This window comes from Schistocerca gregaria, chromosome 3, assembly GCF_023897955.1.
Source record: "Schistocerca gregaria isolate iqSchGreg1 chromosome 3, iqSchGreg1.2, whole genome shotgun sequence".
Classification (NCBI taxonomy): domain Eukaryota; kingdom Metazoa; phylum Arthropoda; class Insecta; order Orthoptera; family Acrididae; genus Schistocerca; species Schistocerca gregaria.
The window spans coordinates 377,986,484-378,005,052 of record NC_064922.1 but is presented as its reverse complement, the minus strand read 5'-3'; the positions used below and the strand labels follow the sequence as shown (position 1 = coordinate 378,005,052).

General features: G+C 37.5%; 1 protein-coding gene across 1 annotated transcript in view; it reads right to left on the bottom strand.

Annotated features, from left to right (window-relative positions):
• The window catches only part of LOC126353900 (fatty acid synthase-like), a 445,172-nt gene that overhangs the window by 274,171 nt on the left and 152,432 nt on the right, over positions 1 to 18,569 (bottom strand). Inside the window, exons 7-8 of the mRNA XM_050003124.1 lie at positions 11,435 to 11,665; positions 7,336 to 7,530 (exon numbers count right to left, since the gene is read on the bottom strand). Of these exons, the coding sequence (XP_049859081.1) occupies positions 7,336 to 7,530; positions 11,435 to 11,665 (426 nt within the window). The remainder of the gene's footprint in view (positions 1 to 7,335; positions 7,531 to 11,434; positions 11,666 to 18,569) is intronic.

Here is an 18,569-nt window from a genome sequence, read left to right as displayed (position 1 = left end):
TTGTACAAGCATTAAATAACATGGCAGCTTTTGGTATTTTCTGTGACTGATGTCACAGACTGACTACATCACAATGACTGACATTTGAAGCTCACTCCAGAACAAGCCTGACTGCCACCTACGTACACTTTCCGCAATGATGAGAAATTAGGCCTCATATGGAGGAAAATAGACAGTCATTTTTCCCTCACTTTGTTTGCAAGTGGAACAGGTTATGGTACAACATACCCTCCACCATGCACCACATGATGGTTTGCAGAGTATGTCTGTAAATGTAGATGTAGATGATATCCTACATATGCTGAGGTTACAGGAAATTGATTGTATAGTCAACCAATGGATAATGTCACATCCAATCCAAAGAATGCAGAAACTTGTACCTAATAAATCAAGAAATGTAAACAGGGAAGATTCTTCTGATTTGGGAGAATTATTTACAGGCTTCCACAAGGATCAATCTTAGTCTTCTATTGTTTCTCATATATTGTTTTTCATATATTTAAAAGACCTTCTGTATAATAATAGTCTTTATGCAGATGACACTACTATTGTAACCAAACCAAACACACATATATCAATAGAAGGAATGATAAATAACGTTCTGAAGACTATTCTGCAAATAGTCTCACTCTCAATGTCAAATAGACATAACATATTCAGTTCTCCATATTGCAATGACATAAAGGTTTTCCTCTTTTTCAAACAGATTCTATTGATGGTGACTGAAATGTTAATGAATCACTCACTATCACTTCTGTTCAATATTTGCTTAATTCTCCAATTTTGCTGGGGAGCTGGTTTCGATATTGTATCCAACCATTATTTTTATTTCTTTAACCTATCCACCAGTTATGAATGTATTTGGTTTGTCTTTTTTTATACATAAAAACAAGTGCACTCTGAAAAACTAGTCATCCAGATATTTTTATATTTCACTTTAACAAAATTGGATAAAATAATTATTATTGTTAATGCAAATTATATTTCACAATAGTGCATGAATCCATATTTTTCTAATGTACAAAATTAATCTTGCAGTGGAGATCAGTGAAATCAACAAGCAACAGCAACAATTAGTATTCAATCATCTGCAAAGCAAAAGCCAGACCACCATACTGCAAAGTTTTCATACATAGATTTTAGCTCCTAGACCACTGAAGTCATGAGAAAGATAAGCAGAGTCCAAAGTTTCATATAATTACCACTCGATGGACTATTTTTATTTTGCAAGAATGCAATGATTTACTAAAGTGCACAGTACTCATATTTTCAAGTGTTTTCAGTAATACCATTTTGAGAGATAGTTATAACAACTAGTTGTGTTACACCATTAACAAGCATAACACATTTCAAGGAAATAATAACAACCTTTGAAGCCAATTGTCTATTGTAAGAAATTCTTATGATGTTGGGTACTTACTAATTAAATTCATTTCAGACATGAAGTGCTTTAAAATATCATTGACAAAATCATATATTTATATGACTAGTTTTTTGAAATTTTGAGGTTTTCCAGGACACAGGAATCCAAAATATCCAGAGGTTCCTACAACTATGATACTCTTGTTTACTATTCTCTGCACAGATCCGTGGCCAACACATGCTTCTTTAGTTCATTCTTGTGTCTTCACAATGTCAAAAATAGGAGTCCTACTTTCAGATTCACATTTGAAAAAGTTATAAATGTGCTAAATAAACCACCTCTTTTGAGTATCAAGTACTTCATGTTTGTTCCTGTCACCTGACATATTTATTTGGAAATCACAGTAAAGCATTTATAGATACACATTCACAGCTATACTGTTACAAGAAAGTAATATTGACATCTGAGTGAACAATTCAGTCACTCTGTGAATGACAGCAATGCAGCATGCAGGTGAGGGATTCTCGAACTCAGTTGCATCTCACTGCTAGCCACTTGGAAAGAGAATGAATCTTAATGGCTGAAAGTAGTTAATGGAAAGGGATGTGCAGAACAGCTGAAAATTGGGCCCCTTTCCTACATGATATGAACTATAGTCTTGCATGTGATTCCATTATATGTATAACTCAGTAACTCAATTTGCATTATTTGTGTGTTATTGCACAAATGGTGGTATTGGCAGAGACAATTTCTTGGCAATAGTGAACTAGAAAGTTTATACAAAAAGTTGTGATTATATGGATGCAATGAATGATTGTGCAGAAAAAACAACTTTCCTAGAACTATGTAATATTTAGACATACAGACAGCTGTCCATCAATGACAGACACAAATAATTTTTTGATAGCATTACTTATGGGGGAATGGAATTTATCATACTTACTGCAACAAGAAAGTTTGGTATGTGAAGTTTCAAATAAGAAATTGAAGGATGTTCTGAAAAGCATCATATGTGTTACAAATTTCATTTTTACACATGAACTTAAAGGATTACTGTATTGGTGGAATTGCAAGCTTGTTATTATGATGTTGTCCTACATACTGCTGTCAGATGGTTAAGCAAATGAGAAATAAGAAGCGCTGGAATGGTTTGTCAGTTTGAAATCTGAAATTATTCTGTTCTTACAACAAAAGAGCAAAAACAGTGGTGAACTTGATAATGATGTATGGTGTGCACTTACAGCTTTTTTTTGTTTGATATTATACAAAATTTAATATGCAATAACGAGAGTGAAAGAAGATAACTGGGAAAATGACTAATAAAATATTTGAAGTCAAACTGCAATTTTACATAAGTGAAATTAAAGAAAAAAAATGTCTAATTTCCCAACTGCTGTTGTGCTCTCCTCAGACTTACCTATCACTGAAAGTATTTACCAAGGCATGGTGCCCTATTTGAAAGAACGCTTGGAAGAAATAAACAACAGATTTGCAGATGTTAGAAATATTCAAGGCTGCTTCATTCTCATAGAGAGAACACTTAGCATGTTGAACATGATGATCTCAAACTGTTCTGCCAATTTGGCTTCCATAAAACTCATTTGATAAATGAAATAATTGAACTTCACCATGACACACAGCTTAAAGCTCAATTCAAATAACATGGTGGACAACAGGACCACACTGAAAATTTGAGATGTGTGCCTCGCAACCATTAAAATGTATGAGATTGTGCATAATTTATTATAACAATATTTCCTTCATCTCTTTGAAGCTTCATTTTTGATTATGAACTATCTTTAAAAATAAATATTCTCATCGGTTATCCAGTCATTTAGAATATGCAATGAGGACTGATGCAGTACAAATGGTGCAAATACAGATGAGAGAGCCAAAAATACATCATAAGTCATGCTAATTAACATTTTAATTTCTTATTTAAGTTTGATTTGCAATCAGAATGAATAAAAATCCATAGTAAAGAAAAAATTATATAGTTTTTCGACACAAATCTTACATAAAAGTACTTTGAAATCATCTTCAAGGATAAAAGATACTGATCCCAAACTCGTTTTTGATGGAGACTCAAAGTGATCAAAATACTAATAAGTGCCTTTTTTCTCTACACCTTTCATATGTACCCATCAAGCAACATAAATATTATGACTACAGATGACAGGTGAAGTATATTTTCAAAGGGATAAGGTACACTGCATTCAACTACGCTGTTAGACTGTATTCTTTGTTTTAGTTTATTAAAAACTCATCAGCAGCACTTTATGGTATTTTCTATGCTTGCAAAAATTGTTGCAGTCATTTTGTGAAAATCCTGTCTTTGGCCCATGTAACCATAGTTATTGTTTCAGTCAGTGCCAACAGTTAACCATCATGAATACATCACTACAATTTTAATTGTTGCCAAAAAGGCACATGCCAACACTCAATTTAGATGACTACAGCCTTTGAAATGTAATTATTGACAAACCAGCAATTGAATATTTAAAATTCTTATTGCATATATTGAAGAATTTCAGTATCATAAACATAGCTGATCATTATCAGCAACAAGACAATAATTTTATTTGATGAAAGAGTCAGACAGAGCCAACAGTTGCAGGTAATATGTTTCAAATGTACATTTTCATTTGTAACAACTGTTAACATTAACAGCTTCTGAAGAATGCTAACTTATGATTATCTGAAACCAGTGAAGAATGAATACTTACCATCCACAACTGCTGGCTCTACCTGATACTATCACTGAATCAAAAATACACTGGACAAAGTACACTATGTGCATAAAAAGTTGGCCAGTCTTCTTAGTGTGCTGGTTGTAGGGGCAGATAGATTTGTCTTTGTGGGGTGAGGGGATGATATATGAGAACGTTTTATTGTTTGTCTTCCTGTCTTGACAACTCAGGGGTTTGCATTCCTCATACCAATTAACTGCTATGCTATAAATTTCATATGTAAGTAATATGGCTTAGTGAATGTACATTACAGAGATCTTCAAATGCAGTACATATTTGTAGCAAGAAATATGAAACTGAATTAAGACTGTTCTAATACAATGCAACGAGTAGAAGAAATATGACATTCAAAACATTTAGTGAATATCTGTGACTGTGTCTTATATTGTGCAATGCTTTTAAATACAAGTACAATTAATTTTATTAATCAATTAATCATCCACTCACAAGACAACACAACAACAGTGTCACAGTTTTGGAGTGGCTCAGACTGGCAGCCATGTGGAACAGAGAACAATCAACAAGAAGAGTTCCAAATGGTGCTGACTTTTAATAAACAGTGCTTGGAGATTGGTGACCAGTTAAAAATGTCCTTTCTATAGCTAGTCTACTGGCGGCTCATAACATATTAATTTATTTAGGTTAGCAATTATTGATACATATACAGCACTAGGTACCCGCCCCTCCCCCAATGTCTGTATAAGTTCTTGAGCAAAAAAGTTTTAGACTTTAAGTCCTTGCCTTCCATTCCCTGCTGTTGGCCATCTTCACCTGTGAAACATTTAGTCACCAGAGCTGTTCAATGTGGATGAACATTATTGTCATGGATGAACATTATTGTCCGTGTAAAAAGGTATACTGAAAGAACTGCCGTTCTTAAGAGTCATCTATGTAATTGAAGTACCTGATCTCTGAACCTCTGGGTGTTTCCCTTCAACCACTAACAAAGATGTTAAACTTTATAAACACATTAAACAGCACACCTTCCAACTTCAGGACACATCATCACTGAACTGGTCTCTTTCTTCGATAATCCCTTGATTTGACCAGTTAAACTTCCCCTCCAAATCAACATGTAATGATAGCAATGCTACAGATTTAAGATCCATTTGCAAAAAGAACATCCCTCCAATCAGTCAGCCCCACTCTTTGTCCTGCTGACCCCACAGTAAATAACACAATGTTTACACTGCTCTACACATGACACACACTATTCGATGTCTGGCATATAGGTCATATGCTCTAACTCACCAACACAAATTTTGTCAAGAAACTGCAACTTCTCATGCAACTGTAAGCTCTACAGATAATTTCTTTCAGAGTTTGTAGAATTTACCAAACATTCAAATCCCAATAATGGTTCATTTTGTGGAATGATTATTTTCTACTGCTTGTATGCCGACCTTACATTGGCCTGTGATCTGTAATTACTGTGTCTCACAAGGGAAACTTCCCATCACCACTCTCCCCCCTCAGATTTAGTGGTAAGTGGGCCCAGTGGACAGCCCATCAAAAACTGAACATCAGGCATGAAAATAGGAAGAAGGTCTAGTGGACCGTGAAAAAGAAAGCAAAATAGATACAGTGAATGGCCCAAGAACAAGACATACAATATAGAGCTACTAGGAAGAGAAATGGCTCATGGTTAATGCCGGCCTGGTGGCTCAGCATGTTTGGTCAGAGAGCTGGCTGGCCTCTACAAAAAAAGAAACTGAGTGACAAGATCAACAACGAACTTCAAAGGATGTCATGTGACGACCGCTACGACAAAATACAACGAACCATAACAAAAAAAAATAAATAACTAAAATAAAAAAGTAATGTGGTTACAATGTTGCACTGCCAAGTGGGTGATCCATGTTCAAACCTCCCTGTGCCAATGCCCCCCCCCCCTCCCCCCTCCCCAAATTCGTGTCTATGTCACGGCCTAACATTCATTTGCAACAATGACAAGGTGACAAGTCAATCGAACCTCCATCATACAACACATCCAGTGTGTAATACATGGTGTTAGTGACAGTGCATATCTCATATGATAGGAATCTCTTACCAACACACCAAGTAATTGCGCCTTGTGAGTGAGTGAGATAAGCCTCTTTGCTCGATATAGGTGTTTGTATGAATGTGAATGTGCTCATTCCCAAGGGAATGATGAAAACATAATGGTTTCACACATAAGCTGCAACAAATGAATGCAACAATCCTACACTCACACAGTTTCTCTGTGCTCTATCAAAACATATATTTTTAACATTTTTGAAGTTGCTTCCACTTTGGTAGTCCTGACTATCGAATTCCTTTGTTGTAACATAGTTCACACCCATTTATTTGTTGTCTTCATTTCTGTGATATGTCTATGTGATATCTCACCGGCAATGATAACATATTATTACCACATGACTCATATTCTATAAACTATGTTTAGTATGACTAGCTGCCAAGACTACAGAAAGAGAGCAAACATTTCAGTGACCAGACAGACAGTTCATAATGTTGTGCAAAGAATAAAATAAATAAATAAATAAAAATAAAAAAAGAAGGCAGGAGGGAATTTTGAACACAGCTCACCCTCTTGGCAGTCCAACACCATGACCACTTAAACATAACAACTGTTCTGTTGTTTCTTCCTCTTTATTCCCCTTTTTGTTCTTGGACTACTCACTGTTTCTATCTTGCCTTTCTTTTCACAGCTCAGAACACTTCTTTCTGTTTACATACTTGATCTTCATTCAGTTTTTGACAGGATATCCACTGGGCCATCTTACCATTAAATCTGAGTGAGGTGTGTGGGTGTCAGAACCATGACAGAAGTGTTGAAATCACACTTTGTGAAACCTTCAATGTTACTGAAATAGTGAGTAGTCTGCTTTAGTGTAACTCAGGATTTTACTCCACAGAAGAGGAGCCAAACAGTATTTCTGCTGCATTGGATTGTGGACCTCACCAGGAGATATCCCTCTGGTCACAAAATAATGTACACATTACTGACATACTGTGGATCTAAAACACTGGTTTTAATTGGTTCTGAATCATTCCTACAAACACAGTGTGATTTTGGTTTGCGAGGCAGCCTTCACTTTCATTTATGGTGATTATTCACGTTCTCTACCTTCATTTTTCACTTTTCCAATTTATATTAGAGTTTTAGACATCAGTGTATCTAAAATTACACACATTAGTATAATAATATAGTTATGGTCAAGCAAAAATAGGCAACTGTACCTTGCTCAGCAGGGTCTTCACAGCCATCTCATTGCGTCCAGATACACAAATCACTTTAGTCAGGGGATATATGTAACAATCTTTTCTCTGGGCTGTTTGTGGTCTTCTCAGAATTACATGTGCATTTGATCCACCAAGTCCAAAGGAATTAATTCCAATTAAATTACCATGAAAATTAAGTCGCTTGGTGACCACCTAAAATAGAAATCACCTATGAATAACATAATTACTGTGCAAATAATGACACTACAACACAAATATTGCAATAAAAGTAACAAAATTTGGAATTTTTATTTGGCTGCGAGCTAAGAGTATGCTCAAGTGTTGTAAAACGGCAGACATATCCTCACTAGCTACACAGATGGAAGAATAAAACTAAAGGAGAAAAATATATCAATTATTGCAAAAGGAAGACTATGTAACTACAAAATTGAAAACAAATGAGATGTGTAAGACAATGAGATGCAACATTCTAAGTTGCTGATATAACAGTATATAAACAAACAATGCATAAGGCTATTGACCACAAGATGTAGAAGGAAATGCATATGTCTGTCAAAAGGGCAACACATAAAGTTTTCAATAATTACCACTGCAGAATCTTATGGAAAGATGCCTCATAACATCCAAAGCAATTCTGGTCACAGGTATAGCTTCAGTGGCATCACAGTTAGGGCCCAGACCAGACTTTCATGGATGACACAGGGACAAAAATAGAAAGTAGTAAAGTGAAAGTAGGAATTTTCAAATGTTCCACTATAGTTTATTTCTTGCATCACTGAAAAGATGAGTGAAATATATATTTAAGCCAGGGGTATGGAATTCTTGTCAGATTTTATGCAGAATTGGCAACTGAGTTAGTTCCTATTTTAACCATAACAGGCTCTACACTGTAGAACAAAAGCAGTGCTCAGCTGTTGAAAGAAACCACATGTCACACACATCTGCAAGAATGGTAGCAGCACTGATCCATAAAAATATCAACAGTTTCACAGATGTCCATCTTAGAACATACTCTGAACTCAAACATAATGAGGTATCTATAACAGCATGCCCTTCTTCATGCCAATCAGGATTCTGAAAACATTAGTTCAAAAAAAACTCCAATTTTGAGAATTATGAGAAGGGCAGATTGCTACTCACCATAAATATGGCACATTGAGTTGCAAACAGGCCACAACTAAAGGACTGTTAAACACTGAGGTTCTGGTAAACGCCTTCTTCAGAAAAGAAAGGAAAGGAAAACACACACACTGTTACACAAGCAGGTACACTTCACATACTCTTGGCTGCAATTATCAGCCACTATAGCTGTTGCATTCAAGGAAAGCAACAATTGTGAGTGGATCAGTGAAGGAGGAGGGATAGCAAGATTATGGGCAGTGGTGGGGGGAGGGGGTGGACGGTGGGGATTGAATGCTGTCTGAAGGTGTGAGCAGGAACTAAAAGACAGCACAACAAGGTTCCCTGGTGTAGCACTGGGAGGCTCTGGGGGAGGGGAGGTGGGAAACAGGAAATGGGAAACAGAAAAGGAGAGGAGAAGGAAGGGGGAAAGACTGGTGGGTGCATTGCCAGAGAATGGCACACATTGCTTGAAAGAAGGGAGCATGTTACAATTTACCACAGTGAAACAACTTCAGAAGACTGAATTCAGTATTTTGCCATCTCTCTGTTATCTTCCATTTTAGTGCCAGTATGATCACTGAGTTACTGAATAGATGATTTTCAACCACCCATTCATTTTGTGTAAGACCAAAACCTCTAAAGGTTTTTAGTCAGATAAGTTGATAAGAGTTTACTTTCAAAGTCATTAAACTCATGTCTCATTGCTACCCTTACACACATTTTCACTTTGTTCAGCTTTTGCTTGTCAGCTAGATTTTGACTTCTCCCAAATCTGTGATGAAGCTCTCTTTGCTTACGTTGCAGTTCTCTAACACAACTATTAAACAATGGTGGGTCTTTCCAATCCCTTAAGATCTTGCTCAGAAGATACTTATCTAAGGCATATTGTACCACAGTTTTGAATTTTTTCCATTTGTGCTCCACATCATCGTCCTCAGCACTGAATATTATACTATATACTATGCAATTTGTATCCTGCCACTCTTGCTAAACAAAAGTATTTTCCGACATTTATTAACATTGCTTGTAATACCCACAGTCATAGTTGCTATTAGAGCCTTAAGATAACTGATACCTTCCTCTACACTAACTGATTTGAAAACTTCAGGTCTGTTTGTTGCTAGGACTAGGTTGTTACCTTCAAGTGATGGCTCTCTAACTATCTGCTCACAGTAATTTTCAGACAAGATATGCAGTATAATGTTACACAAATCCCTGTCTCTGGCACCAGTTCTGTTAACATGACTCTCCCCACCTATAGCTGGAAAGTTGAAGTCACCCCCTATTTCAAAGGTATAATCAGGAAAGTTATTAATGATACTCTGTAACTTCTCTCTGAAGTGCTCTATCATTACAGCTCCTGGTGCAGGCAGTCTATAACAGCATCTGATTGCCATTTTTGACTGACCTTTGATGCTTGAATTCACCCAGATTAGTTCACATTCAGAATACATAATAACTTTTCTAGATATTATCAAGTTCTTTACTGCAATAAATATGCCACCACCCTTGGTGACTGACCCATCCTTACAACAAATATTCTAACTTGAGCTCAGGATTTGATTACTATTCACTTCCAGTTTCAACCAACTCTCAATTTCTAATACTACCTAGTGTTATAACCTTCAATAAGTGATACTAATTCTGGGATCTTTCCTTGGAATCTCATGCACTTACTAATATCACACTGAACTTTTTCTATTCTGATCTGTGAGGTTGAGCATTCTCTGAGAAAACTGTTGCTGATATGTCTTCAATTTTGGCAGGCAATTGATCTCTGAAACCAAGGTGGGGTTCTTGTAATGTAAAAAGCCCCTGCGTGCACACCTCACATACTCTGCTACATTACATTATGTGTGTAATGTACATCTGACCTATTAAGGGAAACCCTACAATTCTCCACACAACAGAAAAGGTTGAGAAATTTGCATCCAATACCATCGCAAAATTATCTGAGCCTCTGGTGTAGGCCTTCCACTCTGCTCAGAAAAAGGGGACCACGATCAACCCTGGGTATGATGCTACAAATAGTGACCTTAGCCTGCACCCCATATGCAATGCTAATTGCCTTCACCAAATCAGCCATACAGGCAGTTGCACCCAGTCTGCTCGACAGGCATTGGCAGAGCCTCCTACACGTCTCAGACAAGACCCTAGCAAACATTGTGAGTGCACATTGGCATTATTTCATACACTACCTGCTATTTTGCTGTAGGGCTACATTACCTGCCAATGTTGGAGCTATGAATGACTAGCATACCCACCCTCTGCACTTGCTGGACTGGGCAGGAAAATCAGCTGGTGGTCCAACAGGAGAAGCACTCTGCACTGGCTTAGAAGTATTATCAAATCTGGGTAGCAACACATACCTTTTGCTAAGATGTAAGCAGGCAGCTGTGTGGCCCTTTCCCTGTTTCGCCTTCCACCCAGTAATGCACAAACCCGTCATTGTCTGCCACTCACTTTCAAATGAAAATAGAACAGTCAGATGTTGCATATCAGCAGACGCAGTGGCAACCAGATCACCTGAGTATTCAAACAGCAGCAAAACTGCCACAGGTCTCATCACAAGTGCCCAAGATCGTTGTAGCCTGTGAACCACAGACAATGCAGCTTCTAGCTGTTTATGAACAGCTGCCAATTCCCCTTCTGTCCCCTCCCTAAGGTATCATACTGTGTAAAAAACTGAATGAAAGCTCAAAAATGCAAAGCAGTTAGTGGTATGGAGAAGTACAAACAGCCTCCTCCCCCCCCCCCCCCCCCCCCACCCCATGCCCCTGCAAACGAGAAAATAGCCATAGCATACTGAGGTTGGAATGTACCATACCTTGAGACTGAGAGGCCTCTCAGGCATGCTGCTGTGTGATGGATCTCTAAAATTTTGCAAATATTCTTATATAACATATCAACTATAGCAGATAACTGTCATTGTTATGTTGATTGTAAGACATGCAATTCAGCAAAATGGACTCACCTTCAGTCTTCCATCTGAAAGAGCTGGCACTTTAGGATTTGGCTTATTGTAATGCAAGTTGGGAGGAATTTCATTACTTTCAAGGATTAGTAGTGATTTGATTATAGAACACATTCCTGAAGCTCCTTCTGCATGACCCATATTTGATTTTACTGACCCTATCAACAAAGGAGATGGTCTGTTCTTCAAAAACACATCTGACAGTGCACCTAGTTCTTCAGGGTCACCTGCCTGCAATTGTAAAACATACTTTACTTTAAACGAATGAGAGAGATAATTGCATATACACCATGTGATCAAAAGTATCCAGACACCTGACTGAAAATGACTTACAAGTTTGTGGTGCCCTCCATTGGTAATGCTGGAATTCAGTATGGTGTTGGCCCACCCTTAGCCCTGACGACACCTTCCACTCTCGCAGGCATATGTTCAATCAGGTGCTGGAAAGTTAGTTGGGGAATGGCAGCCCATTCTTCATGGAGTGCTCCACTGAGGAGAGGTATCAATGTTGGTGGTGAGGCCTGGCATGAAGTCAGCAGTCCAAAACATCTGAAAGGTGTTCTATAGGATTTAGGTCAGGACTCTGTGCAGGTCTGTCCATTACAGGGATATTATTGTCATGTAACCACTTCATCACAGGCTCTGCATTATGAACAGGTGGTCAATCATGCTGAAAGATGCAATCGCCATCCCCGAATTCCTCTTCAACAGTGGAAGTAATGAGGTGCTTAAAACTTCAATGTAGGCCTGTGCTGTGATAGTGCCATGCAAAACAACATGGGGTGCAAGCCCCCTCCATGAAAAACGTGACCGCACCATAACACTACCACCTCCAAATTTTACTGTTGGTACTACACACGCTGGCGGATGACATTCATAGGGTATTTGCCATACCCAAACCCTGCCGTCGGATCACCACATGTGTACCGTGATTTGTCAGTCCACATAACGTTTTTTCACTGTTCAATTGCCCAATGTTTACACTCCTTACACCAAGTAAGGAGTTGTTTGGCATTTACTGGTGTGATGTGTGGCTTATGAGCAGCTGCTTGACCATGAAATCCAAGTTTTCTCACCTCCCACCTAACTGTCATAGTACTTGCAGTGCATCCTGATGCAGTCTGGAATTCCTGGTTGATGGTCTGGATAGATGTCTGCCTATTACACATTACAACCCTCTTCAACTGTTGTCGGTCTCTGTCAGTCAACAGATGAGGTTAGCCTTTATGTTTTTGTGCTGTACGTGTCCCTTCATGTTTCCACTTCACTATCACAGTGGAAAGAGTGGACCTAGGAATGTTTGGGAGGGTGGAAATTTCGTGTACAGACGTATGATATAAGTGACACCCAATCACATTACCACATTTGAAGTCCATGAGTTCTGCAGAGTACCCCATTCTGCTCTCTCACAATGTCTAACGACTACTGAGGTTACTGATATTGAGTGCCTGGCAGAAGGTGGCAGCACAATGCACCTAACATGAAAAACATATGTTTTTGGGGGTGTCTGGACACTTTGGATCACATTACATAATTTGTTAAAAATCATCTCATATTAAAAGCAATATAGATAGAAAGCTACACAATGATTTTATAGTAAGATGTTAACATTGTAGGAAAAGATAGATTGTTACTTACTACGATGGAGACATGTTATGTTGCAGACAGGCACAATTAAAAGAGACTTACACAAAGCTTTTGGCTGCAGCCTTCATCAGCAAAAGAGAAAGAGAGACACATACATCATCCATATACACAAGCAAGCACATCTCACACAAGCACGACCACCCACACCTCACTTACGTATGACAGCCAACTCCTGCAGCTCAGTCCAGAATCCTACATGAAGTTTCCATTGTTTGATTTTATAATAAGATGTGTTATGCATTTACATTATAAGCTACATTAATTATAATCAATGAGAGGAAATACAGAGTTTGAAAGTAAACACAAAGAGATAAATATAAACTGCTACCTTGACTCATTGTTAATGAGTATTTTGATAAAATCATTTTAGTACTTTGTTTTTACATATGGTTTGTATAAGACAATTAAATTATAATTACAATGGTTAATAAGTGAGATACAGGCAAAATGGAGTACATAAGTCTAAAAAATGAGACTGACAAGAAGTGTAAATTGATAAAGCAGGAATGACTAGATGCGAAATGTAGGGATGTAGAAGCATGTATGGCTAATAGTGCGTAGGAAAATAGAAGGGTCTTCGAAGAAAAAGAGAAAAATCTGCATGAGTATTAAGAACTCAGATGGTGAGCCCACACTACACAAAGAAAGGAAGGTTAAAAGGGCAAAGGAATACATAGTGGGTCTATATAAAGAAAACAAACATGTAGACAGTACAGAAATTGAAGGAAATAAATGAAGATGAGATAGAAGATGTAATATTGCGAGAATTCTGAAAGATCTAAGTTGAACCACGTCCCCTGGAGTAGCTGACATTCCTTTAGAATTATTAAGAACTTTGAGAGAACTAGCCAAGACAAAACTACTCCAATTTTTATGAAAAATATATTAGGCAGATGACATACTCTCAGAATTCAAGAAGAACGTAATAAATCCTGTTTCAGAGAAATCAGGTGCTGACACATGTGAATATTGCTGAATTATCAATTTAATGATACATGATTGCAAAACAATGACAAAAATTATTTACAGGAGAATGGAGAAACTGGAAGAGGCCAACCTTGGACAAGATCATTTTTGGTTCCAGAGAAATGTAGGGACATATGAGCCCATACTGATACTGTGACTTATTTTGGAACACAGACTAGAGAAAGATAAACTTATCTTTACAGCATTTGCAGAAGAAAGCTTTTGACAACGTTGACTGGAATACACTTTTTTTAATTCTGTAAGTAGCAGGGGTAAAATATAGGCAGCAAAAAGTTGTCTACAACTTCTACACAAACCAGAGTGCATTTATAAGAGTTGAAAGACATAGAAGGGAAACAGTGACTGAGAAGGAGTGACACCGGGCGACAGCCTGTCCCTAATGTTGTTCAAGCTGTGCAGTGAGCAAGCAGTTATGGAAATCATGGAGACATTTGGAAAAGAAATTGAAGGTCATGGAGGATAAATACAAGTTTTGGGTAATTCTGTCAGATATAACAAAAGACAGGAAAGAGCAGTAGAATAGAATGGACAGCATCTTGAAAAGAGTTTATAACATGAATGTCAACAAAAGTAAAACTAGAATAACGGAATGTAGTCCAAATGAATCAGGTGATGCTGAGATAACTCGGTTAGTAAAAGAGGCACTAAAAGTAGCATATTAGTTTTGCTGTTTGAGCAGCAAAATAACATGATTGTCAAAGAGGAGAGGATATAAAATACAGAGTGCCAGAAGCAAGAAAACCTTTGCTGAAAAATTTAAATGTGTTAAAACTTATTATAAATGTGAGTGTTAAGAAGTCTCTTCTGAAGGCATTTGTATGAAGCGTAGCCTTGTATGGAAGTGAAACGTGGAAATAATCAGTTCAGACAAGAAGTGAATAGAAGCTTTTGAAATGAGGTGCTACAGAAGAATGTAGAAAATTACATGGGAAGATTGAATAGCTAATGAGGAGATATGAAACTGAATTGGGGAAAAAAGTTTCTGCCACAAACTGACTAAAAGGAGGTATCAGTTGATAGGACTCATCCAGAGGCATCAATGTATCATCATTTCCATAAAGGAAGGAAGTGTGGACGGTAAAAGTTGAAGAGGGAGACCCTGGCTTGAATACAATGAACAGATTCCAACAGATATAGGTTGTGGAAGTTATGTAGAGATGAAGAGGCTTGCACAGGGCAGAATAACATGGAGATCTGCATCAAACCAGTTTTCAGACTAAAGACCACAACAACAACAATAGGTGAGGTTAAAAGTTCAACACAATAAATGTAAATAATAACATGAATGGAATATAGAGTGTAAATACTCCCAGCCATGTCAGCAACACTGTTATATTTGCAACAAATAAATCAACAATATGCATTCTAATATTGATACGAGTCAAGTGGTGTTAAACATTTATGATCCAGCAACAACTATACAAGGATTATCATTCTCATTTTTGCAATATACCTCCCATATTATCACTCTGTGCACTTTTTGTTGCACTGTAATGTATGTGAGTAAATCTCACATGTAAATAAATTACTGGTTATGGATATTCTAATGCCATAACTCACTTTTCACAACACCATGTTTTCCTTTTCTATTAATCACTTGTTTGTCTTGGTGTTTTAAAACCCAAATGTCATAGGTACAACAATATCTCTGAAGGTCTTTTTCTAGTTTTGAAGTCCAGTACTCGCACAGTTGACAAACCAGTTCATCCTTTATAATACTGTAGGAATTGTTGCCTAACAACTTAGTTATTCATATCTCCAATGAAACTGGTACTGTCATCATTTTATTTGTTTATTCTGAGAGTTGTCATCTTTTATAACAAACTCTCATAGATACTATAATTATTGCTGGAGGTTTATTTCTAGTTTGTAGTCAGGTTTCCACAGAGTAAATGGTCTATTACATTGATACTCATACTGTAGAAATTACTGTCTGAAAACAGAGTTATCTATAACACCATTGAAGTAGTACTATCATCACTTTATTTGTTTATTCTGGAAGTAACAATTTTTTAAAAAAAAATCAGTTCTTGCAGATACAATAATTTTACTGGAGGTTTTTCTTCTATTTTTGAAGTCCAGTATTCAGAGAGCTGATGGCCATTACCTTGTTTATAATGGTTTGGGCTCCCTCTGTGTGGAAGAAGACTGACATAACTTTTTAGTACAAAAACAAAAATTTTATCTTTCATTTCTCCATGCTGAAATGTGGTAGCTGGCTTCGGCATTGGGCAGCCGCCACTGTCACACATCTGTGGCATGGGATGCTGAGGTGTTATGGTTCCCACAGTGAGGGCTGTTGAACCAGGGATGCCTTCAGTGCAGTTTGGTCAACCTTCTTGGTCAGTAGGGAGGTGTGAAGGGAATCATAAATTGCCTGAGGCACCAGCAGGGGTGCACAGCTCTCTTACCTGCCAGCACTCATCTGGTTCACAGGCTCGTCTCCCATTCCTCTATGCCATGACAGTGAATTCCATGTGGTTCCTACCGTCACCTATCCCCTTCTCCACTCACTGATGTAAAACCACATTTTGCTATAAACCTTCTTTGGGGGTCAGTTTTTACCAGTTAATCTTTGTTCACAATTTAGACCAACTAAAATCCAGGAATTATTGCCTAACAATTTAGTTATTTTATCTCCAATGAAACAGTTACTGTTGTCACTTTATTTGTTCATTTTTGGGGTCATCATTTTTTTAAAAACCAAATTGCACAGGTACAATAAATTACAATCGAGATTTTTTTCTAGTTTGGAAGCCAGTACTGGCAGAGTAATGGTGCACTGCATTGTTTATAATACCGGTATTGTAGAAATAATTGCCTACTATGCTGCAAGGACAACTGACACTAATTACATCTGGCAGGCCATTGTAATTTGCTCACTCAATGACATAATTGTCCATCTTCAATCCTAATTGACTCATAAACAGTGCAACATATCACATTTTTTCCTTAACAGTAATTTCTCAGCACAGTGTACCCTGAAACACCCTTACAAGGTTCTCAGACTGTTTTCATCACCACATATAACACTTCCCACTAATGTTAGACATCATTTAAGACTAGCTATGCTCCTGAGAGGTTACAGGGCATAAGCACTCTGCAGCATTGATATGCAGTGTATGATGCTTATCATCCAGTCATCTGTGTCGCATCAACGGCAGTAGGCTGAGCAAAATTGATGTTCTTGGTTCACTTCTAAAATGTGTTTCTCTCCTCAGTGACACTCATTCTTCTGCTCATTTGTTGAAAACCACTCAGTCAATTTACTAGGGTATGCAGCATACTGCACACCTGATTAGTAGATCCTGCCAGTTCAGCAATATCTCATCATCCCAGGGTCAACAAATACTTGAGGATACCTACCATCATTAGGATGCATCAGCAAATATTTTATCTTAACAAAATTTGTTCCTCTTGACATTATCTACCATCTCTATACATCTGTCGCAAAGACCTCAAATCACCATGCATATACTTTGTCTTCAGGCTCTTCGACACCTTACGGTTTCCTTTACTACTTCTTCCATCTCTGCTTCTTTTCACTTCTATTTTTTCTTTAACGATAATGTCTGCAAATAATTTTTCCTTAGATTGTGTCCAATACAATTTACTTACTTCTGCAGGAGAGTCATTGTGTTCTTTACACTTGTAAGCCTTCATTATTCCTTTCATTGTCTACCCACTTAATTATCTCTGTTCTTTTCCATACCGTAATTTTCAGTACCTAACATCTGTGGCTTTTGGGATAGATACTAAAATTTCACTTCAAATTGGGTTTGTGATTGTACTATCACTTTACTGAATGTAAATTCCTCACATTTTAACTCACAAATGGACTGTGGGCACCAATGGAACTGATCATATTAACTGTTCTTTCTATCACAGGATAGTATACAGTTACAGAGATGGACATATAAGAAAGCATCATCTGATGACATCAGGGAGATTCGTGTTCTCTGTAAATCCACAATGTAGAAAGAATGTTCACAACATAATCTCCATACGAAGAAACAGGATTAAGATCAAATTAGCCATACCAAAGCCATGGCCAGTTTAAGTCCCAATCAGAATAGGTTGGCACTTGGAGCACCAAGTTGAGAGGGGCAGCAGAGGCACCACAACTACAAGATTTCTATATGTAATGCATCATAATTAGTAGCAGACACATGTGGTGCCAAGCTGACATGGGCCTACACAGTGTGTAGCACACGTAGGGACAAAGACAGGAAGTGTATGAGGGAAAAGGGGGCATAAAGTGCACCAGATTATGTGTCACTTGTGCGAAAAAATGTTCTCAAACCAGTACTGACCAAAGCCAGTCAACTCATTGGTAGAATGCTCAATGTTTTCAATGCAAAATCTTGAAGCATACATTCCTTACCATATAACTCAGTGTCGGGGTCTAATATGGAATACGGACACTCATCTTACTGAAGAAGAAATTTCTAATGCTATAGCATCTGCTATTCTGGCACTTGCAGTGCCATCCATATATGAC